Raw genomic sequence first — 25,549 nt, 5'->3', positions numbered from 1 at the left:
CGCATTAAGCGCGCCAAGCGCGCTCATTGGTCGTGACGTCACGCCAAGGGCTCAGCGGTAGGCTGCTGCAGTTGCCGCAGGGCAGCCAATGGGCACGCTAGTAAGCCTGCCCTAGGTCTGCAGGCTGCCGCACTGCGTTGACAAGATTATAAAAATTAAGGATAATTTTTGGCTTCAGTATCTCGAGAAAGAAAGGCTTTCCCGTAGCGTAGTAACTACGCAATACGAGAGAACCTCTCGTAAGAGAACACAGGCTGTGTGCTACACAAAGACAAGATAGAGACATCACAACAGAAGACAAACACGCGGAGCATGGATGTCTGAATCCCGACACAGAACCGAAACCCGATGTGCTGGGATCCAGACACCATGCCCCGCACATGTAACAAGGCACGTAGACAAGTGAGTGCACGGCTCGAGCACACTCGAAACCGTGCACTTAGACAAAGACGAGACAAAAACCGGGAGTGTCAGAGCTCTGTCACAAAATCAGGAATTTAACTAGACAGGAGTGACAGAACCCTGACATACTGGGCTCGCAGTTCACATATAGGGTACTTTTTATTGTGTGTGTGGATGACTGTGGTCGTCCGCCACCAACGAAGACCATGTCTGACCAAGGGAAATCCCTGATAGAGCTTTAGTCTATCTTAAACAACCAAATTGTACATGTTTTCCACCACTTGTTGCCTTTAACAACAGCATAATGGTGCTTCATTAAGTGTTCTTTACAATGGAAATGAATTAATGCTGAACTTACTTAAACTAGACAACGACTTTCTTCTAGAGCTGCTGTACAGCCAAAAAAAAAATTTGTTACATTAATTTCCTGTTATCACAGTAAAGCTGCTTTGAAACCATCTGTATTGTAAAAAGCACCATACAAATAAAGGTGACATGACTTGATTTTGTTTAAAACAAAGGAAAAAATTATTCAATCAATCGTCAAAAGACAGGAAAACTAAAGGGCATTCACAAAAAGTGGAACTATTGTCTGTTTAATTGACCATTTTTGATGGAAAGAGAGAAATAAACTTCACTGTATCACAAATGTTATCAATTAGTAGGGAAAAAAAAGAGTAAACAGGCAAGGGCAGTGTGATATTTGAAGGAACAAAAGAGTAGCGGATGGCTAGTGAGTTTGTCAAGCTCTGTGGTGTTTTTGCAAAGCTTGCTGCCCCACTTCAATCTTGCATGTCTGCTATTCAGAAAGGCATTTTTTTTACACTAGTTCCTATAGGGTAAAACAGCAGGCTAATTTTAACAGCCTTGCTACTGCCAAAATATATTTCTTACATTTATATGATATACTGTATGAATAGATACAAAGATATAACTAGATTTAATAATAATATGGATGTTCTGTTCTTTCGCATTTTTACAATAAAAATTTTGTATCAAAAACACAAATTCAGTAACCATACTTGGGATAAAATAATGAACACAGATCTTTTGATGAGCTATCCAAGGATAGATAGATGCTGAATCATAGTATGTCACCATCATAATAATAACCTTATTGAATCTGTTGTAATGGTAGTACTGACCTTTGCAAACCAGGCCCTCCTTCGTCAAAGCCTGCTTGCATACTGCACAACTCTTTGCCTTTTTGAAGGTCTTAGCCTTGAAGGTGTGGGAATGGACAGCCTCAAAGTCTTCTGGCTAGAGAGAGAGAGAGAGAGAGAGAGAGAGAGAGAGAGAGAGAGAGAGAGAGAGAGAGAGATCAATAAGCTGAACAAGGTTCATCAGAGTAATTACATTTTTAGACCATATATCTCTTTTTTTATGGTAGTGATATTTTAAGCCTCACACAAATTTCACAGCTAATTTTAAGTGATGGCCTGTACAGTTGTATTGTTAGAATGACGGAAAGGAAGTCAACATTACAGTTACAGACACCAACACACTACACATGTATTAAATCACTGTCCCGCAAAGCCAATTTGTCAAGGTAATGAAAAGTGTGATCCTCAGCATTTTCAGCTGTACTATCTCCCTAAATCTTAATGCCTTTTTGTCACACATTGACAAGACCATTCAAGCTCAGGACTGCAAAGCCTGGCATCAGTGACCTTGGCTGTAGAAAGCCAGAGAGAAGGGTGGACATTTACTAAAACAACTATTAAACCATTAAAACCATTACAGTAAGTACAGCATTCACTCAGAATGGGAACGATTTGTGTTTAACAGTGACCTTGACGAGAGGTATGTGCATTTATATGCATCAAGACTTCACATCAAAAAAAGAAAGAAAGAAAGAAAGAAAGAAAGAAACCAAACACGTATCAAACAAGCCATATTCACAAAAAAATAGATCCTGTGTATGCGGTGCATACAGTTGTTTTAGTATCAAACAGGTCAAGTAGTTATTATGGGACACCACCAAATCATTGTGGCTCATTGCTTCCAGATGACTTAACAAATTAAAAAAATAGCTAATACTTTATATGAAGCCTGTATTTATAATGCATTATAAGGTTATTCTTAATGCATTATGATACATGCATAATGCTTAAAAACAACCTTATAATATGTTGTACCATCTGATAAATAATTATAACAATGTAACGGTTTAGCTCCAAAGAAGACAAAGAAGATGTCCAAGAAGTACAAATAACAATTACATTTATTAAATAAAACAAACTAGAGAAGAACAAACAAGACATAACATAATTGTGACATAACGCCCCCTCCAGGAAGGTGTGAACTTGCGCCGTAAGAGATGATACAAGGGAAGGAAGGTGAGGGCTTTAGAGGTGGATGAGGAGCAGGTGAAAGCCTGTAAGAGGACATACAGACATACAGGCAGGAGAGACCAGGGTGGTGAGGATGGAGGTAGCATTCATGCTGGAGATGATGGAAGGAGTGGTCAGTTGTTGGTGACCCAGAGAACAGCTAGGATGAAAGCCCACGGTGGAGTCGATGGAGGGAGGAGCCATGATGGTGACTTTGTAGGTGACATCTGGGGTACAACCGATGGAGATGGAGCCGTTCAAAGTGGAGCCCAGGGTGCAGACGGAGAGCAGATGGAACTGTGACCAGTGGCGATGAAGGCACAGATGAAGGCATGGACAATTTAGGACTGGACAGAACCAGCGATGATGAGGGTATGGAAGGCTCAGGATAGGGCTGGTTGGGTAGCAAAACCTTCAATTTCCCACCAAATTCCAATCAATCAGTCAGTTTTTAGTGTCCAACTCCACCAAATCACCGACTGTTACGAATGTTGCCGGCTCACACACCTGGTCAGACTCGCTGGGCTCCGGTTCCGAAGCGATGGTCGGCGCTGTAATCCTCACAGGCTCCGTCGTCACAGCAGGCGGAAGCTCCTGTCTGCAGTGGGCTCTGGCGTCATTTTCGTGTCTTGGGGTGATTGTTGGCTGGGCTCTGGGTCTGATGATGTGGACTCTGGTGTGGATTGGGGTTAGAGACTCTCCTGACAGCGCAGGGTGGCCTCCCTTCATGTTCCTATTGACATGTCTGGAAGGTCTCTTGGTTGGTGATAGTTTGCCCCAATCCAGAATAGTGACTTCAGGGTCCCATCATCGAAGGCCGTATCTTGTGCGAGGGTGCAGAAATAGATGGAATATTTAACAAATGAAAGTCCTTTCCTGGCTAGGGCAGTGAATGCTGCAGCATAATACATTCTGGGTCCGGTATTCTGTAACGTTTTAGCTCCAAAGAAGTACAAATAACAATAGGATTTATTAAATAAAACAGAACAAACGTAACAGCTGTAGAAACTGAGCAGATCAGACAGAGATGATTCGTTCAAACAAAACAGAACAATCTAGGACCATAAATTAAGTGGGCGCCAACCAGTCTGAGCTAACTAATCTTAAAACTTAAAACAGAAAACACAGAATTTGGTAAAAAAAAACAACAACAAAAAAAAGTATTTCACAGGGCCCTAAACATGTAATTTTTAAAAAAAACTTTTAATAAATTATTGTTAAATTGTATAGGTTTCATGATTTCAGTTAGGAATGTTAACGATTAAAGTAACACTAAGTAACTTTTCAAACTTTATAATATATTTCTAAAACGCTTGTGATGGTACATCGACTTAAAATAGGTTGAATGATGCGTCTGCCATAGCCTGACGGGGTTTGTATAGTTTTTAATCTTACTTTTAAATTTCGGGGTTCGGGTAGTAACACCCGCGCTCAAAAAGAACTACAAAATTCGACTGCTTTACGGCATAGGCTACCTCACTTCCCCCAACACGTCCTCGCATGCCGTTGGACTTGTAAGTATGTTGCTTATACTGTATATCACTCGGACAAGCTTTCACTCGTTGGTGTGAGTTAAAAAGCACCTGGCGTTCTTGTTGATGGATTAGTAGACATCTTCGGAGGCTAGCTGTGCTTGTTCGATGTCCGACGATTTGTAACGCGTTGTGTTTATTCCCCAATCGAACTCGTGTAACTGTCTGTCACACCACGTTCTACCGTCCACAGCATTACTTGATAGACAAAAATAGGACAAGAATGAGCATCAAACAGAAACAATCCGCTTACGGTGTGTTCAAGGCGCACATACAATACAGACTGCTGAAAGTTAAACAGGGCGCGCGCAGCTCTTAAAGGGGCCACACCTTATTTCCACTCGTTACAGCTTCTATCCGACTAAACAGGGACCGGTATACAGGGGCATCAGGCTCAGGATCAGTGAGTGAAGAGACTGCTGCGTGAGTGGTATTTACGACAGTAACGTTAAATACAAGTAGTCCACAGCGACTCTAGGGGTCGTTGTTTGACCAAAACGGAAATCCTACATAATGGGGCTTTAATCGACGATCGATTCATGCGAAGCATGTAAAGCAGACACAAGGAAAAAGTAAAGCTGCAAGCAGCATTTATCTGGGTTCAAGCAGTTAAGGCCTTTAAGCACAAAAGCATCAAAAGTTATTAAGTTTTATTTAGCAAGTATGTAACCACTGACATAATAGATGGAAAAGACCATTTACAGCCAATACAGGCAATTTACCATAGGAAATATATGGTTTTAAAGCTTTTAAACAGTTATAGTGCCACCTATTGTCCGATCTCCATAATATTTTGGATGCTTGTTCAGAATATTATGTCACATATGCTCACCAATTTTCATGAAGTTCTGAGTTTTCGTTTAGGATTTATAGGCTTTTGAGTGCATTTTGCCATGCCCATTTAATAAATGACCCTGTTATAACCAACCAAATGCAAAATATCAACGTTTTTTGTGATAATTATTGATCTAGACTAGAGAGTCCAGAGAATTGTCCTAGACTGGTTTGGTTCCGATCGGGTGAAAAACCTAGGACTAGTTCGCAAAAGTTGGTTTTAAACATATTCATGAATATTTAATGAACGGTTTGATTGACAGCAGTAGTTCTTGAGGCAAAGTTGTTCATCATGAGCAGATCTATCAAATGATATGCATTTTGTGACGATAAGTGCAACACCACGTGATTACAGAGCCATAAAACTCGTTAGCGCCAACTAGTGCCCGATTTCTTTCAAAATTCTTACAGACCTCTAGGGCCATGAGTCGAACATGCCCATCGAGTTTTGTTACGATCGGCCTCAGTTAACCTTGTCTAATAGGTGCTCAAACTTCATTGGCCGATGGCGGTCATGTTTTTTGAGATACACCAATGTCCTCATAGATGTACATGGCACCTTGGACCAAGACACTGCATACCAATTTTCAAGTCAATCGGACTAACGGTCAGGTGGTTATAGCCTGTTTTATGGTTTTTTTTATGTTATAAAAAAAGTAACTCCTGTCGTTTTATGTTATGTTTTTTTACTGTGACCTCAGATTGAACTCATACACATGTCTACCGAGTTAGGTGAAGCTATCTCATTTACTTCTCGAGTTATAGCCATTTTAGTCAAATAGGCTCCTCCCACAATGTTCGTTTTGCGCCCCCTAGCGACCGTGAATCAAAATTTCAACTTTTTTTTGATAATTATTGATATTCAGACCAGTGGCGGATACAGAATGTCATTAATAGGTGGGCCTGGCGAATATACGGAGGGGCCTCGGTTTTTTAAGCTTAGGCTATATACAACTTACTTTGCTAAATCAGATATATGTACAATAACATTACGATGTCCAGCAATCGATTTAAATAGTAGGCTACATGGGGTTTAATTTGTCGTTTAATGAGATGTAGCCTAATATATGTTGTCAGTGCTGAGAATTTTCGTGTGACTAAATACATAGATCCGGCAATTTGAACAATGTTTACGTAACGGTCCAGTGGTAGACCTTTCGCCAACCGTGTCAGAGGTTCTGGGTTCGAATCCGCATTTGAATACATATTTTTTTTTTTTCTCGTATATTTTTTTTTTTCTCATCAAAACCGATTATGTTCATTAGTGGTTGTATATCAAGCAGGGACACATTTGTGTGCATTAGGTTTTGTGATTTCACCAGAACGAATAGAGAGTGTAACGAATACGACTCTGGGTAAATATGAATTAGCTCAAGAATATGGGGAATTCTCGGAATATTAATATTTATGACTCATGGTCATAATTCATAAGTCGCATGTACATTTATTTTATCAATTATCGAGATTACCTGGTTCTGTAACTGGTCTGACCAACCTTTAACTCGGCCAGCGAGTAGATGTAAGGTCAGTACAGTTAAGAAGGCGGTATTTACAAACTCCAATAAAGTTTAGGTTCTGGCCACGAACAGTAAACTTTATGAGTTTATTAATTAAAACTACTGAATGTAGTCTAATATCGAGCTTGTAGCTGGATCTTTTGTTTCATTGACTTTAGAATGGTGGGTTTTCAAACACAGAGACAGTGAAAAGTATAAATGTATTTTAATAAATGTGACTAAAGATTATATGAGCTACGAATAGAAACGTACGTAAAAATGCAAACAATAAACACAAACAAACATTTAAACAATAATAACATAAGTGATCAGAATGAAATGAAAGAAAGAAAAAAAAGAAAAGAGAAGAGGAAAAGCTAGTAATTGTTACATACAGAAACCTAAAAGCCGGACCCCAGAAAAGCAGCTTTTAAATATACTTGCAAGTCTGTTCTCTGTTTGGTTGATGCTGAAAGCGCGGACGAGGTCCTGTTTCGACTGCGTCTTCCGGTGTCGCGGGAAGCTTGAAAAGGCTCACTGAAATGTAACGTTAGCGAGAAAGTTCGTCTTCATCTTCCGTGAAGGAAGAGGCAAGATATAACTTAGTTGCAAAGAACGGCAGCTACGACTCGAACATGTGTTCGTCCGAGGAGAAGGCCGGAGCCTTTTAGATGTTTCTTGGAGCTGTGGAGAAGAGGAGGAGGAGGTCAGCGGGATCGATGAGAGAAGAGAGCCGGGAAGAAGGAGAGAGAGGAGTGGGGGTCTCTTCCTTTTAACAGACAATCTGTTTACGCCTTGTTTTGTGACAGAGCGAATCAAAACTTCTGATCTGTAGCGGGAAGACGTCTTCTTTGTGTGAAGAACAACACGCCCCCTTTTACCATATGTCTTATGAGGGAAAGGATTCATACTTAGAAATATGATATTTCCTGGAACAAGTGCATATTATTGTACTTTGCAGTCAAGATTCGTCTCCGTGAGATAGAGAGGATTACAGAGACATCAATTATGACAGGTAAAGATTGGGGAAACATAACGTTACATTTATATGCATAATTACACACAAATAAAGTTTGATTAAACACACAATGAAATGGTCAGTATTTCCGTTATGGCATGTGAAGACACTTGAGAAACATAGGAATACATATCAACATTTTGGTAATGTCCTATGTGGGTAAGTCAATGGAAAATCTGTGTGTGTGTGTGTGGTGCGTTTGGGACGTGACTCGCTGGAATGTTAGTTTTCTTGGGTTGTAAAGTTTTATGGTCTGAGGTAGGGTTACCACAAGACACTATTGAGGAACTTCTTTCATGAACCTTCAGAATTAAAGATTTTACTCTAGCAAGTCACACCTCTATTATAAATTTGTAATGAATGGTAAAATGAAATTTTACTATGTGGAAGTCCATATATGGAAATGTGCTTCAGTTGCATCTCGTGGTGGGTTTCTGGTTGAAAGTCCACGAGTGTGTGTGTGTGTGTGGAATGTCACGAGGCTGTAAGGTCCATATTGAAATGGGGGTTTTAGAGGAGATTGTCCAGAACAGGTTTCCTTTTGTGACTAAAAATGTCCCTCTGGGGAGCACCAAATTGCCATTTTGACATGTCCAAGCAGACTTAGTGACGCCGTGGACAGACCCGTTGTCTACAAAGACAACGAAGGATGTGTTTGGAAACAAGGAATTACTAATTGGAACAGCATGTGACCGCATGTCAGGCATTGTCGCTACAAGAGTATCCGCAACGGATTGAAGCGCGCGTCAGAGTGAAGACAGTGCGGCGTGTGCGCGAGCCACACGAGAAAACACAGTATCCGCGCCACTGATCGCAGCGGCAACGAGCACTTTGATCACTTGATTTAAAAAACACATTTCAGCGCTAGATCGTCTCTTATTTAAAAAAAAAAACGAACGAAATGAATGCTCTGCCAGTTAACTGGAGAACTCTTAACTGTTTTATTTATTTGTAGAATTACATTCGTGCCGCGAGATGTTTTAAAAAGTGGTGGGGACAATATCGACCCTGGCAAAAAGTGGTGGGGACACCCGCCCCACCCGCAAATTACGCCTATAACACGCCTGATAAATATGTCAACTATAGCAGATCGGTACTTCGGTAGTGAATTTAAATAGGCCTATGCCTTGTACTCATGTCAGTCCCTCCCGGCTGCTTTAAACCTGAAGGTCATCTGTCTGTCTCGCGACTCGCATGTAGACTATCACAACGTTAAGTCAGTGCGCGCACGGAGAGCGGTGTTGCGTGATAGCATCACTGGACTGACACGTGATATGCCGACATAACATTTTTCTTTTGTAGCTATTTTTCATAGCTACTGTACATAAATGTCCTCAGCAAACTATTAAAATGAAATAATTTATTAATTCATTAGTATTATTATTAAAATTAAAAATGTAAATAGTTTTTATTAATCTGATTGGGTGGGCCTCCGGGCACGTGCCCATCCAGGCCCACCCATAAATCCGCGCCTGATTCAGACTCCAAAGAACATTTCTGCACTGGTCTGGTTCCGATCGGGCGAAAAACCAGGGACTAGTTCGCAAAAGTAGGTTTTGGACAAAATTCGACAGCAGAAAAATTTTCCTGCCTAAATCGAAATTGAACTTGAGCCAGGGATCACAGTGGTGTAAGACACTTGAGTCTAGAACAAACGGTCTAAGAGTTATGAGCGATGTTGTACTTTTGGTTGCTGTAGCGCCACCTATGGGCCAATCGGGGTCATACTCTGATAGGTTCTCCCCAAATTGAGGCCTACCATCTGGCCAGGTTTCAAGTCTCTAGGCCTTGCGGTTTGGCCTGCACGATCAGTTTTACAAATCCTTACAATTACAATTTCAGCATTTCATGCTTGAACCCCTAATGAAGCGATCGCGCCAGAGTTATATTTGGGACCATTTTACAGCTAGAGTTACACCTTCATCATGACTATAAGTTTGCGTGTGCATTCGCAGCCTTTTTTTTTTTCGTGCAAATGAAAGTTGTAATATTGTGTTTAATTTGTGTAGGCCTATCTATATCTCATTTATCTCATATAGGATGCAGTTGGTTAAGAATTAACACTGTAGTAAAGCGTGCCCTGTGATCATCTTCAGCTTCAGCGCATGCAGCTCAAACAGCAATGCACAACTAATATAGTGACTATGATTGGGACTGTCATATTACATAACATTATAAAGAGAACAATATTGTAATAAAGCATTGTGAATTATTTTGGTTTAGTTGCTGTTTCATCGCGTTGCTCCGGGAAGAGCGCGTCCACAACATTAGTTACACATTCTGAATAGCACCGTAACTTAGTTCAAGTTCACTTGTTACATTCGTGTCATTTTGTGCACATATAATTTGTAATATTATGTTTATTTTGTATATTATCTGATTAATCGCATATAGGATGCATTTCTTTGAGTTACATAACACACAATCAAAGTGCTGAAGTTTACTGGTGTTCATTCAGCGAGCGCAGATCAAACAGCAACTATTAGTTACTAATAGTAACTATGATTGGGACTGTCATATTACATAACATTAATGAGAACACTATTTTAATAAATCGTCGTGAATTCATTTGGTTTAGTTGCCGTTTTTAGCGCATTGTTCCAGGAAAAGCGCATCTACAACAGGGGTACACATTCTGACAAACACGCATCTGAGGCGGCGTTGGTGACATGTTGTATTAGTCATTATATTTGATTACTAAATAAGTCATTTAATAAATGATCAATCACATCGACTTATTTTACAATCATACTAGTCCTTTATTTAAATTAAAAACCCTTCTCATTAATTTGGTGAGGAACATGCGTTTGGAGCAGTATTTGCAGATTTGCAGAAGGTCTAGAACTCGAATCGCCGGCATGCGAGGCAAGTGCACTGACATGACGCTAAACACACCATTCTCTAGCATAGTGGATGTCTGTTTATCAAAGCAGAAGTGCAACAAAATAATGCTTCACGAAAAATAAAGCGCAGATGATGAACGAATGACAAGGAAGCACAAAAAAATGAGCATAAATTACATAATAGTAATTACAAACAAGAGTTGGTTGTTATAATATACAACAGCACAGAAACTCCAGACAATGACACTCAAACCCAGTGTTACTCACGTGTGAAGCAGATTCAAAGCACCCTCCTTTGTTCAGATTCAAAGCAACCTCCTGTTTTCAGGCCTTCCCACTAATCTCTCTCCAGTGCTGGACAGCTTTTCTAATATTAAAGCTCTTGCCCAGTCATAACCCTTCATTTTCCAGTGATTTCTTCTGAGCTCTTCTCTTTTGTATTGTGTCTCATCTCTATTTCTGCATTCTTCAAATCTCCCTCTTGCTCTTTCTCTTTCTCTTTCTCTCTCCTCCACCATCATGCACCCCTTAATGCTGATTGGCTACACACGTTTGTTGTTGTTTGTTCGTGTGTTGGTCCAAATAACTTTCAAACAGCTTTTTTCAAATATCGCTTATCCCACCTTTAAGGCTAACGATTGATCGATTAATTGTTAATTTAAAGGACGACCGATCATGGGAATTTGTGTAAATTGACATCCCTAATTTCAATTAATTAGACCTGCTTTTTGATTACTAAAATGTAATTTAATGGGAGTCGATCAAAAAAAGTAATGATAAAAAAACGAATTTAAAACTGAAAAAGTAGAATTTGGAAAAAAAATTAAATGGAATTTGGGGAAAAATAAAATGGATTTCATAGGGCCCTATTCATCATCGAAAGTGATCATCTCTTCAGAAGACATGGATTAAACCACTTGATTCATGTGGATTACTTTTATGATGTCTCTTTGCACTTTCCAAAACTTGCAGATTTTGGTTGTGTGGATTTTCAATGGATAGGCAAAAATTAAAACAATATTAAAAACATGAGGCAATATTAAAAACATCTTAATTTGTGTCCCGAAGATGAACAAAAATGATTAAATCCATACAGAATTTTATTTTTTGCATGAACTAAACCATTAATAATAATACAAACAAGAAGAAAGCTAACACAAACAATACATACTTCAGGTGAACAAAATTGGTGCTTGGACCTCTAGCAATAAAAAATACATTTTCAACTTGCATGGTTTTCACCAGTCCCTAAGGGACCCTCGCTAAATGGGTGATAATTAGCAGTGGCTGGGTAAGGTGTTAGAAATAATGGGTATCTTTTCTTGCCCTGCGACCCTGACTGTCTCCTAGGCTTTAGGAGCCCCCTGGACTGAGAGCACTCTGTTTTCTGCAACCAGCAGATTAAATTATACACGAGCAGAACAGAATAAAAATATCTTAAAAGACAGCTACCCTCTCACTCCATAATTCATATAGACTAACAAAACTATAAAAGAAATGCTTGAGTCAATGTAAGCTCAAAGCTCTGTTATACCTTGCAAAGGCTATGATAAATACTGTTCCTTGAAAAAAGCTTTAATTTCACTCTAAAATGTTGTAGATGAAAGCAGCTCCCATTTTGTTGCATAGCATGTCTATGTCAGTATATTTTAAGAGGAAAAATGGCCCCTAATCTATTTCCTTAATTTTGCTTTAATGAAATATTGTCCTTAATATTTTTTATTGTGATTATATTCATGCTATATTGTGTATATAGCCAAGGCTTTCCTGCACATTGGATCTTGAGTATATGTGGTATATGTTGAAAGACTGTCATTCTCTAGGGGAGCTGTATTATTTGTTTCTCACTGCTCTCTGACCCCTTCTTTAGAAAGTTGAAGATGTTTCTATAGACCACAAATTTGTTAGCCTGATGTCGTCATACTCAGGTTCTAGTCAGAATATGAGTCTGATACTGCTCTATTGGGCTGTGATTAAGGGGCGTGTTTCAACCGAACCAGGAAATAAAATGCCTAAAATGCACTAAATTGGATAGACCTACAACCAATCAGAGCAAAGGAGTAAGTGATGTATGTTCTTCATTCATCTTTCTGATCGACAAATGCTTTGATCACGGTTCTCTGTTCCTCTTTTAAAATTAATGCGCTGTCAATATCTTCTATAACGGACGCGATGGCGGAATCTACACATCTCAATTCTCCAGCGGCAGTCATCTTTGTTGTAAACGAATTCAACCAAAGCACTCTTTGGTGACGTGGATGATTAAGTTACTGTTGATCATCTGTCCATCATCGTATAAAGCCCGCCCTGACAATTTGATTGGTCCGAACAGCTCTGGTTCGAGCATAGTTGCTCCACAACGTATCAAGTCCAGACCGAACTTCCCGACTTTAAATGTTCAGAAACATTTGAGAAAAACCTAAAATGGGCGGGGCTAAGTTCGGCTGGCATCCAGGCTACAAATTTGTAGGAAGTGAATGTATTCATTAATGTTGACCTGTTCTTGGGATGATGACAATGCATGCAGAACCAGGTTCCATTTCTGTGAAAATGGCAACCCGATAGATAATGATGGCATTCTGAATCGGATTCAAAATTATATAAATCCCATGTATTCTGTTCAACATCCATTGGTGGTTTTGGAGATCAATGATGCAGCAAAGGCAAGGAAAGGCAGCTATGTGTTCTCCTTTTCCTTCACACTCTTATTCCATCCTCTCTGTGCTCCCTCCCCATTTTATTTTTCTATCTTATTCAAGTGCAGTTCTCTTTCAAGCAACACAGCCCACCCCCAATGCTTAGTTTCTGTTTCCCTCCTCCCTTCTCTGCTTTCTTCCATCTTGCCTGCATGCCTGCTTGATTATGTCTCTGCTAATGTTACTTAAATTTTTCATTGCCCCTCTACTCTCTATCTTTCACTACTCTCTTTCCTTTCCCATGGCTTCCCCTGCTTAGCTTGCCTGAATTCCCAGAGCAGCCCATCACTGAAGCATCTGGCAGTTTTAAAAAGGAGCACAGGATTGAAAGCCATTGTCTCTGTCAAAGAGGTATAAATTGATGATATGTTAACATACTGTGAAACCAAATACATATTAGGAATTCTCACTCAGAATAATTGACTACTGTTAAGACTAAGCATTATTATAAGCCCCAGCAAATGCCAGATGCAATTTGTCACTACATTGCAAAATGGGTAGTGTTGTTTTTCCGGAGATACAATTTAATTGTTAAAAGTTTTTAAAATCAACAGAACATCATCAAAATCAACCATGCATCATTCAGATGGGATCTTTTTTCCCCCCAGTGGTGAGCACTATCATGGTTATGGACTCTTCTTTTGATATTCTGGTTTGTTTCCTTTTAGTTCTGGTTTGCCTACTCTGGTCATGTCCTCATTTTATCTTATGGTTAAGTATGATTTGCACCTGTCTCTCATTATGTTTTTGTCTTTTATTTATACTCTGTTATGTTCAGTCCTTTGTTTGTTGTGATAGCGTTTCTCCTATGTTCTCCTGAGTGTTAAGATAATAATAAAGTTATTATATCCTCTTTTTCTTTGTGCGTGCTTACCACTATCGTTACAGAAGAACCGACCGATATATAATAATTAGAAGTATGGACATACCTGCTGTGCCTCTCCTCGAGCAAAAGACTTTGGTGAATTATTTGGGGTGGGTGCTCCTGCCCTGTGGTTCCCCTCTCACAGTCTGCAAGCCAAAGGCAGCAATCGAGTCCGTCCCGGAACCAGAGCCAGCTCCCGGAGTCGAAGCACGCTGTCCAGTCCATCCAAGGGCCAAGAGTGAACCACTGCCTTATAGACCTGTGGTCAACAGTTCCCTCACAAGTCCCTACCCTCAAATCGATGCCTTTCCGCTGGTCCCGTCTGGCTGTTTGGATGCTCCGGTCCAGTCCAGAGACCTTCCTCCTCCGATGTTCCCACCCGACTTCCTAGTTCTTTCTCGTCCTCTGGTTCAGTCCAGTCCCTTGGATCCGTCGTCTCATCTGGTGTTGTCCATTTCCTCGGCTCTGCCTCTGCCGCAAACTCTGTGCAACTCTACGGCGCCACCTCGGGCTTCCCAATCCCCATCTCGGTCTCCATTGCTTTTGGTTCTACCTCCGTCAGTCAGTCCCCAGGTTCTGCCCGGACCTTCAGCCAAAGCTGGTGAATTATTCAACCGGCTCCTCCTGGTGCCTGTTAGTCACCAGCTCTGTGCCCTCCTCCAAAGCCCCCTCCCTCTTTCCCTCCACAGTTGGAATATCAGTTATGGAGCGAGGACGCACCTTCCCCAGAGGGTAGACTATTGTCACAGATATGCTACTGTCACCTTTAGTTACTGTTTCTCTGCTCTGTTTAGTTTCGATATCGTTACTGATTATGTCCTTGTTTCTTCTTATGGTTATGTATGATTTACACCTCTCTCTCATTATGTTTGTCTTGTGTTTATACTCCGTTATGTTCAGTCCCTTGTCGGTTCTCATTTGTAATTAGTTCTGGTTGCATTTCTCCTATGTTCTCCTGAGTGTTTAGATAATAAAGACTGTGTTCTTGAATCTTCTTCGTCTTTGTGCGTGTTTACCACTATTGTTACAAGGACACAGGAAAATGGCAATTTTCTTTATCTGAGATAATATACTACCAAAGTTAGAATTAATTGTTGAATTTATTTAAATTAATGTGTTGCTGATGTACTGTCTTTGACATGTATAGGACTCCATGATTTCCACAATTCTAATAATTTCAGAATCCAGCCATTAAAATGGAATTTACTGTACAATGTCACAGAATTAGCAAAATCCTGGATTAAATTATTAAATCAATATTAGTACTGTACAATTAATCAAAATAAAATCTTGATATAGACTAGTGCCTGTGATTAAACCACAACATTACTGCTATTTAAATATGTCTGCATGTTCTGTGTTTGATTCTGTGAGTGAATGATTGGTACAGTTTTGTCAACTACACACTACCCAGTATTCTAAAAACTATAGGTGAAAAGTACCTGGATAACCTACGATTTTTGCAGAGATTCCAGAGGGTGCATCTGATTGACAGTTTACCATCCCACGAGACCAAGGGAGAGAAGTTGTGATAGGTGGAGAAGCGATACAACTGATGCCATACAGGTCACATGACAATGTGTACCTATTATGGCAGTATGCAATTTTGGACACATCTACACTCAAGCACGCTTGATGTCCATGATCATATAGAGGTTCATATTTAACAATAATATATGGGGACACGCCACCTGAACTTAATCTCCAGATCTGCTCTGTTAGTTCACTTCACATGCCTTTCACCATAGCTGTGTTCGAAATTGCCCCTGTGGTGAGGGGGACATGGTTCAGTGAGGTCTGCACTGAGAAAGAGAGCTGGGAGACGAGCGGTGAGTAAGTAAGTCAAGTACATAATGACAACCACCTGTGTCTAGTTGCAGTAATTGGCGCGGAGAGACCGCTTAAAGCCAATGAGGAACGGTAGCTGGGTGAGAGGAGACAGACTGAGGACTTGTGGGTGCAGTGAATGCTCTGGAGAGCTGTGACAGTTTTTGTTATTGGAGAAAAGAGTTTATGCGTAGCGCAGTGTGCGCGTCTTTATGTTGGATTTGTGCCAAGATCAATAAAAACCCACGATCCTCAGTAACGCTGACCCTGACTTCTTCCTTCCCTTCAACGAACATTATTACACTGGTGACAAAACCCGGGAAGAAGAATTGTGCCGTCACCATCATGCAAACTCCGTCAGCCACGCCATTTGCGGACATTTGTGGACCAGATCTTCAATCAGGTGGTGCTGGAGCAGTTCATCGCCCAACTGCCCATAAAGATGGCAGTGGGTCCAGTGCCACCGTCCCACATCGCTGGACTTGGCCTTCCAACTGGCGGAGGACCAGATGGTGGCATGCCCCAGGGTAGGCGACCCCCTTCCATCTGTCTCTCTCTCCTCCTCTGTTCCTCTCTCTCTTCTCCCTCTCTCTCTCTCGACCTGTCCCGTTTCCCTGGACCTGCAGGAACCTTCCACCGAGAGCTCAAACCCAATGGAGGAGTGGAGGAGGTGGAGAGTTATTAGCTGACCCGTGGGCTCCCTCATGCGGGGCCGATGTCCAGCCCCCTTCCTCCGCTCTCTCTGTGTCAATACCTTGACCCACTTTGTGCCACGGTGGCAGGGAAGTCTGGCAGGCCTGTTGCCGTTGCGGGGTCCCTGGGCATTTTATCGACAGGAGCGGTGATGGAGGTGGGGACCCTGGTCCCAGGCTGCCCTCGATCAGGCTGGGTTGTACTAAATACCTGTGATTATTAAGGGGGTTGCTTATCAAGCTTTGGTGGATTCAGGATGTAACCAAACCTCCATTTATTAAAGCTTGATTCAACCTGCTGCATGGTTTCGATAAGGTGTGTGCACGGGGATGTGGTAAAATATCCCGTAATGCCTGTCACTCTTCAATTTAGGGGAAAAAAATCATAATGTAGAGGTCTCGGTTAGTCCACACCTCAGACATCTGCTAATTCTGGGAACAAATTGGCCAGCATTTAGTAATTGCGGTTTCCTGGTACCAACATGGATGTCCAGTCCTGCTCTTGGAGGACCAATGTCTAGCAGAGTTTAGCTCCAATCTAATTAAACACACTTGCACTAATCAAGGCAATCAGCTAATCAAGGTCTTCAGGATCACTACAAACATCCAAGTGTGCTGGGGCAGGTTGAAGCTAAACTCTGCAAGACATTGGCCCTCCAGGAGCAGGATTGCTCACTGACATCATATTCAAATCAATCTTTTTGTCTCTGCTACCAGTTAATAGTTATACATATATATCCCAACTTTCTACAGTGACCTGGATGGGACATGTTCGGTTCACTTAGTTTTGTCGTGGCCAAGAGATATTAATTCGAACGTCATATTAACTTGTGGGAATGTGATCATAAGTCGTGGCCACAAGATAATTTTGTCAAGGACATCCTTATGTTGTGGCCATGCAATGTAAAGTCGTGGCCTCGAGATCCTATGTTGAGGGAACGACATCTATTTATCAAGGCCATGAGTTAAATGCGTAAACAACCTGCGCGACCATAGCAACCTGGAATTATCAGAAATGGATAGGCCTATAATAATTATTTTTAATTAAGAAAAACTGCAGAATTAAGAAATTATTATATTAACATACAACAATATTCCCTCAACATAGGATTTCGAGGCCACGACTTTACATCATGTGGCCACGACATAAGGATTTCGTTACCTCGACAAAATGATCTAGTGGCAAAACTAAGTGAACCGATCATGTCCCCTCCAGGTCACTGTACTTCCTGAATGTGAGGCCAGAATGCCCAGACTGAAAGCCATGTGAGAGGAGGCAGTGGCTCTACTGCACTGTGACTGGGTCATTACCCTGTCAAACAAAGATCTCTGAGTGAGTTGCTAGTGCTCAGCTCAGTTAAATTAAACCTGACACATACAGTGTTCACCAAGGATTTGTTGAAAAGATTGTGACGTTTAATAATAATACATAATAGCTGAATAATAGTTAGTGTAGTAGCACAGTAAAGCTAAAATAAATATTCTTTGCTGTTTTATAGTTATAATTATAGTTGGAACAATGAAAAAAAAAAAATTGAAATAAATATGAAAATATTTAAATGGGTGGTTGATTATGATTTAACTTTTTTAACTTTAGTTAGTGTGTAATGTTGCGGTTAGCATAAACAACATCTGCAAAGTTACGACGCTCAAAGTTCAAAGCAAAGGGAGATATTTTCTTTTACAGAAATGGCTTTTTAAGGACTACAACAAACAGCTAGTAGGGACTACAATGAGCTTCTTCAAGGGTTAGTGACATCATTAACCCTAAAATTGACATATAAACCCCTCCCCCGGAAACGAGATTTTTATTTATTTATTTATTTATTTATTTATTTATTTATTTATTTATTTATGTGTTTCTGTGTGAGGTAATTGGAGCTGCTAACACATGAGCTCTTGAATCTCCACCTGCAGCTTATTTGCATTTAAAGGGACACACACAAATACAGGGCGTTTTTGCACACCCTCAAAAAGTGACTATTTTAACATGCTATAAAACATATCTGTGGGGTATTTTGAGCTAAATCTTTACATTCACACTCTGGGGACATCAGAGACTTATTTTACATCTTGTGAAAGGGGCATTATAGGAACCCTTTAAGCATTGGTTATTTCTTTATAGTGTAGTCCTAAGAAAATTGTTTCATTAACCCGGAAACAGTGTGAACAAATTAAATGTAACATGATATTACTTTGAACAACAACAACAACAACAACAACAACGACAACAAAACAGACTGATTAATGTCCAATGTGGTTGCTGGGAGAGATGTGTAGTGGGAGCCTTCATAAAGCTCTTAATAGATGGGTTTATTCTCAGGGTAAAAAAAATAAACATACATCCCCATGACCCCACATCCCTCTACCACTTTTAACCAAACCTCCTCCTCCCCAGTGAGAGTGATCAGTACATCTGGGATGGAGTATTCTCTATCTCTCTTTTTGACTAAATTTAATAAGTTCTGGAATTAATGAACTGAAAGATCTATACTGAAGGTTGAAGGAAGGAGGCTGGGGGAAGGGAGGTTTTATTATCCAGTATACACAACAGGGACAATCCCCCTTGAGCAACCTGAGGTTAAACGTATTGCTCAAGGGACATTAATAGTAGATGAGCTCAGAGTGTCAGATTAATGGATCCTTTCAAATAAAATAAAAAAAGCATCTCTTTGTCTGGATACTGTATTTTAAATATAATTTTGTAAAAAAAACAAATAAGCTTTACAGCTTATTATTGGAAAGGGTTTAAAAACAATGTTTTCCAAGCTTGTTCAGTGAACCATAAACAATTATTGCACATGCACATGTGGACCAGTCCATAAGACACTATAACAGCTTATAGGTGGTAGACAATTAAGGTCACAGTTACAGTAATTTAGGACACTGAACAGACTGACTCTGAAGGGTCCCTGCTCACCTGTGTGAACATGCCATTGATTGCAAATGTGGCCAGAGAAATAAACTGCAATGTTTGTAATGTAAAGATGCTATAGGGTGGGGTGGTCCCCCTTGGCAGAAATCACAGACCAAGGGGTTAATAGAGCAGAGATAAGGGGCACACAGTGACCAAGGTGGCTGGGCCAGAATGAAATTGTATTAAAGCATAAGTTCTTCTTTGGCAAAATTACATTTCTTTAATAGCCTAAACCAGAGGTCAGCAACCTATATGGGACACATAGGGGTAATTGCTAGCATGTGAGCAAAAGCAAGAGATGTGTAGATATGTGTTTAATACAGATGAAGTACATTGCACCTACATACAGATCTACAAGGATATCATACATCATAGTAACAGCTTGTTTTATTACGTAAGGAGCTATAAATATGATTAAAGTGTGAGATTTAAAGCACAGCTCTGAAAGCATGAACGCTGTGCATCACATACACACAAAAGTTCTGACTGACAGCTTACAGCATGTTCCACTATTTGTTGCACTTATCTTTGAGAAAAAACAAAGTTAATGGTATACATTTTAGAGATATAAAGTATGTAAAGTCCCATTAAAAATTCCACACACATCGCGATGACGGTGATGCATGTGCAAACTCCATTCATGCTGGTCGCTTCATGTGTTTCAAGTAGCTCAGTATCTCTTCAGCAAGTTGATGCGCAAACTGCCGCAAATGAAACTTAAATGTTCAGTGTCGCACCCTAGCTCAACACACATTTGTCTTCATTAAAAATATTGAGACTAAATTATATTACCATGCTGCTCTCTCTCCCATTGCGGTCTTTGATCTTGAAATTAGCTGAGGATAAATAAAATGAACCCCATTCTGTAGCTTTCGTTGACATGTGCTCAGTTGAATGAGTATGTTTATCATACTGCTAATAATGTTGTTAATGTTACACAAACCATGTTCCTGTTCGCCAACTCAGACAGACAGCTGCCTTCTAACAATCATCAGAAATGCTTTGGACAACTTAGAACGTCAGTAGAGAAAGGCACATAGTTTATCATAACATCGTAATATACATCATACACCCGCTATATTGCTAAATCTACATGATTTTTCATATTTTTCAATGTTAAATGTTCAATGTTGAAAGCATATTAAAATCACCACATAGACATATAAACAACGTCCAAAACTTGATTTTCACCACAGGGGGACTTCAAGCTTGTGTAAGCAATCTTATGTAGGTTCTTTTGTGTTTTATATAATGACCACTAGGAGGTGCTCTAGGCATATGTTTTCTTTGATTGTTTTACTCTGAAGAGATATTACATTGTTGTTGAAAACGGAAAATAGTGACACATGTTTGTTGCTTTTTACCATGAAATGAGAGTTCAGTGTCTTTATTAAAATCAACACATTAAGGATTTATCTCTCATTCACCGTGACCCACCAGCAAGTTTTGGAATGTTATTACTTTACCTGCAGCGTCCGCAGATATAACCGCGATCCACACATCACTAGTTTATGTTTACTTAAGATATAACCGACTGTCTTTACTAGAATGTTTGCCAAGGCTGGCATTTTGACATAATTTCATATGCATTTGTCCATTCAAGCACAAAAAGAAGCGAAAAAGAACTTGCTCTCTCTGTGTGCGCTACAGATGTGTGTGCACAGAAAACACTCATTACGTGATTACAGAAATGCGTCTTTTTTGCTCAAGTGTTGCATTGATACATCATGTCGTTAGTCATTTGATCGATGTATCAATCCATATCTATGTATTGTTACACCCCTAATTAGGAAATTGCCATTAGTTTGATGACTGAGATTTAAGTTTTGTAAAGCTTCAGCATAGTAGCTGAAGAAGGGGGATGAGGGGATTGTGTCTACAAAGAGCAAGAAATGGTGATGTGTTGCAGTGAAAGCTGATGGGGAAATTGGATTAATAACACTGGGTTATGGACTTGGCAGGAGCTGAAGGATAGGAGCGTGTGCTGGGACAGATTGAAATTTGGGGGTGGGGTGTATGGAACGAGAAAAAAAAAAAACAGTAGGTCTGCGGCAGAAGGATTTTTTTTTTTTTTTTTTTTTTTTTTGCAGACACATCAGCACGGAGAAAACCACTGAGACATGAAATGAGAAAAAGAATGAAAACTTGACCCCTAATCTGACCATTCTCGTTAACTTCAGACCAGGTATCTCAAAGCTAGCAGGCATCACCAACATGTTCAGGGGTTGGTTAAGCTAAAACGCCACATAAAACTCAACTGCACTAACAAAACCAAACAATTTTATGCAACTGGTTCACAATGTACCCACAGAATTGCTCCTTCCTCAGAAATGGCAGCCATTAACTCAGCATAAACCTAAGGGACCATTTGCAGCAGTGTCCTTTTAATCTCTAAATTGGCACATACATTGGCAATAACATATAAAATGGGGGTGTGGGAAAGTGGGGACACTGAACCTCTCAGGTTTTTCATCATACCAGCAAAACTCGATATGAAATTCAACACTTGTCACTAATAACACAATATTTTCAACAAGAGTGAAATTAAAGCGACTATGCACCATGTACAGTAGGACAGCTTCTTTAACATAACAATCTGGACAAACATACAAGCAGAACAAGACTTCACAAAATAGACTTTACTAAGACAGTTTTAACATGTACTGAGAGTCTGAAAACACCACAGGAAAAGGAAGGCTGAAACAGCAAGGGTGAAACAAAACATTAAGCATGTCTGAATAAACAGGCTGTTGTCTGGTAGCACTCACAATCAGTTTTGAAAGGTGACCCCAGATTGTGTGAATGTATTGGAGTGAGTCAGCGCAGTGTGCAGCCTTACCTTATCCCTCCTAGCTGCTCTCAATGGAAAGAAACAAGAGAAGAGGAACTTCCCCCAGCTTATCACTGCTGCCAGACACCAGTTCAGGCGGGCCATGGTTGCCTCCTTCTGTCAGTCTTTTGCTGCCTTTAAATCACCCTTTCTATTCTCTTTGTATTCGCCAGGTATTTCCAATAGCAGAGAACTGATGGGAAAACAGATCCCTTTAGCTGCAGAGCAGGTAGCAAGAATTACCCGACTCTTGCTCACACACACGTTACCTTACTCAGTGGATGCTGCAGCATTCTGTCTGTCGAAGGAGGATGAAGAGGAAAGAGGGAGGGTGTGAGAGAAAAAAAGCAGAGAGAGTGAGGGAGAGAGAGAGGGACATGCAGTGGGAAAAACTAGAAATAGCAGAAAGGCAAGTTGCTTTTGATGAGGAGGAGGTAGAAAATGAGAAAAATGTTTGAGAAGAAACTGAATGTGTGCGAGAGAGGAATGGGCTTTGGAAGGAGAAAACATTTCTGTGATTAACAGGAAAAAAAGAGAGCACAATCTTGAGAAAAGAAACGAAAATAGGAGGCAGGATAAGATACAGAAAGGATGGAGTGAAAGAGAGGGAGAACACAAGAGGGAGACTGAGTGAGGAAGGCAGAAATAAACGGAATTGCAGTCTCTGAATGTCATCACACAGCCGCACACGCACAGACACATGCACGCACTCTCACACGAGGCTATACGAAGAAGGGGGGACAAAAAACGTGCCGTGTGCAACTGGGTTTCTGTGGAAGCGTTGCTGTGTTTTCTTTTGAGTCCATATGTGTGCCTGTGTGAATGCATGTGGGAGCTCTGTATAAAAGCTCTCTGGTGTCAAGTGCTCATCCAACTGCAGGTGCACCACACCACTGCAGAGTCGCCACGCTTCACTAACAAACGTACTCTCACACTGCATAGAGAGGGGTGGGGGTGGGATTAATAGAGAGCAAGCAGAGACCGAGAGAAAAAGAGATGCCAAAAATTGCAGAGGAAAAAGCAGAAATGGGGGAAGAGATACAAATACATGTTCATACATACATTCATACTCACTCTATTTTTTCCCCCACATTTTTTTAACTAATTCCTATTGCATATATTTTCTCCAAAAAACAAAACAAATTCTGCCACTACTGAACAACATAGCATCAAACCATAAGAAAATATATGCGAGTGAGTGCTGCAGATGCTTTTTAACACAGCTGCAGGGTCTATTTTATCCAAGCAAAATCCATCATTAAAAAACAACAGACTCCCATAATCACTGTGCCGCCATATTGACTTTGCTGTCATATTCAGTTTGAACGTAGAGTGTTTTTTTTTTTTTTTTTAAATGAACAGACCTTTTGCCAGATCTGAGAAACATGAATCTCCCAAGCTCCCTTGCTAATAAAGCTCCCTGTCACCATAGTTTAAATGATATATACCACAAATTTGCATTGCAGATCTGAATTGATCTTATTCACTTTTTTACAGATTTCTTTGGGGGCTTGAGAAATGTGCTTCATCAAATGGATGAGGATTACTGAAACAAAAGTTTTGGGAGAAGCATGCTCATCTTATGGTGCCAATCACAACACATGAGTAGGCATATATTACACAGTGACCTCTCACGCTACTTTTTGTGTTGCACTCATATTCCCTTCCCACATTCTTAACACAACTAAGATTATCACTGAGCTCAAGGGAAGCATGAGACGTGTCACTTAAGAAATAATTTGTGTAATTCAGTTTGCTTTATTTTTGACATGCTGATTTATGTTTTTATTTTTTTTATCAGACACTGCCTCCCTTGCCTCCTCTGAGAAAATGCCCCAGCTCTATAAATTATACATGGTCTGCAATGAGTGTGTAACTGCACATTGCAACCTATGATTTCTGTCCAGCTTAATTTTTTCTATATAGGTAAAATCTACTACACCAATAATTCTGAGGCAGATTTGAAAAATACCTTTTGCCGTCTGCATGTCAGGGTTCTGTCACCTTGGTATAGTGTGTTTCTTGGTTTTGTGACAGAGCCCTGACACTCCTGTATTCTCCTGTCTTTGTCTGTGTGTCTTGTTGTTTTTCTGACTTGTGCTGTGTCAAAACACATCAATGTGAGAAACAGTAGCTGCGTGCATTCATGTTATCTTGTTCAGTGTGAACACAGGGCTTATGAGTGTCTCTCATTAGCTGCATGTTTGTGTCTTGTTCTGTGTAAGCTCATGGCTAGCGATTGGTTATTGTTGGTCATGTGCTTGTGTGTGATTTCATGTTTGATGTGAGCACATGGCTTGTCTCGTTATGCTTCCCTGTGCCATGTGCTCTCTTGTCTATTGTCTGACCCCGCCCATCTTGTTATCTGATTATTGGTTCAGTTTCCCCACCTGTCCTCCCTCGTTACTTGCCTTGTTTGCTGTCCTATTTATTACTCTTGTGTTTGCTGTCCTGTGCCAGATTTTTGTCGCATGCTGTTGTTCCCTTTCAAGGGAACTCGAACTGCGTCAACTACGACACTTTGGGGAGCGCCCTTAGCGTAACGCATCTGAAGTATGAATTAAATTAATCCAATCCTGATTGGTGTTGCGTCATGACGTAACGTGTGACGGCATACACGGAAGCTACAAAGGGACGCCGGCACACAACATAGTTAGCTTTTTGCTCTTCAGCAAGCGCTCTGTGTCAAACTGTCTGTCCTAATTGGTGTTGTTTGTCCAATAAGAATTGTCCCACATAAAGGCTGCATTGCAATATAGATTCTAGTGGCTCGGATCTCGCGTTTGCTGAGGCTGCGCGTAGATTACGGGTCTGCATCTGCAATAAAGATTCTGTGGCTGGGATTTCGCGTTTGCTGAGGCAGCGTGTAGATTTAAAGGTCTGCATTGCAATACAGAATCTATAGTGACTCGGATCTCGCGTTTGCCGATGCAGCGCGTAGATTACGGGTCTACTCTGCAATAAAGATTCTGTGACTGGGATCTTGCGTTGCCGAGGCAGCGTGTAGATTAAAGGTCTGCATTGCAATACAGAATCTAGTGGCTCGGATCTCGCGTTTGCCGAGGCAGCGCGTAGATTACGAGTCTACTCTGCAATAAAGATTCTGTGGCTGGGATCTAGCGTTTGCAGAGGCAGCGCGTAGATTACGAGTCTACTCTACAATAAAGATTCTGTGTGGGTGCGAAGCATGCACAGTCAGCTCCTGAGGGTGCTGGCTGTGTTCATTGAGAAATATCGCGACGCACACAGCCGTGCGTTCTTGGG

At 40.6% G+C, this 25,549-nt stretch overlaps 1 protein-coding gene across 5 annotated transcripts in view; it reads right to left on the bottom strand.

Moving 5' to 3' along the window:
- tns1a (tensin 1a) overlaps positions 1 to 22,604 on the bottom strand; it is a 237,479-nt gene extending 214,875 nt beyond the window's left edge. For 3 of the 5 annotated variants that reach the window (XM_079883334.1, XM_079883332.1, XM_079883333.1), the window contains exons 1-2: positions 22,295 to 22,604; positions 1,548 to 1,662 (exon numbers count right to left, since the gene is read on the bottom strand). In XM_079883334.1, the coding sequence (XP_079739460.1) occupies positions 1,548 to 1,662; positions 22,295 to 22,390 (211 nt within the window). In that variant the 5' untranslated portion in view covers positions 22,391 to 22,604. The remainder of the gene's footprint in view (positions 1 to 1,547; positions 1,663 to 22,294) is intronic. The other 2 variants (XM_079883331.1, XM_079883337.1) reach the window with 2 other exon arrangements.
- Positions 22,605 to 25,549: the final 2,945 nt, after the last annotated feature.

This window comes from Squalius cephalus, assembly GCF_949319135.1.
Source record: "Squalius cephalus genome assembly, chromosome: 10".
Lineage (NCBI taxonomy): Eukaryota > Metazoa > Chordata > Actinopteri > Cypriniformes > Leuciscidae > Squalius > Squalius cephalus.
Note: the sequence above shows the minus strand (reverse complement) of the source record. Positions and strands in the feature narration are given on the sequence as shown.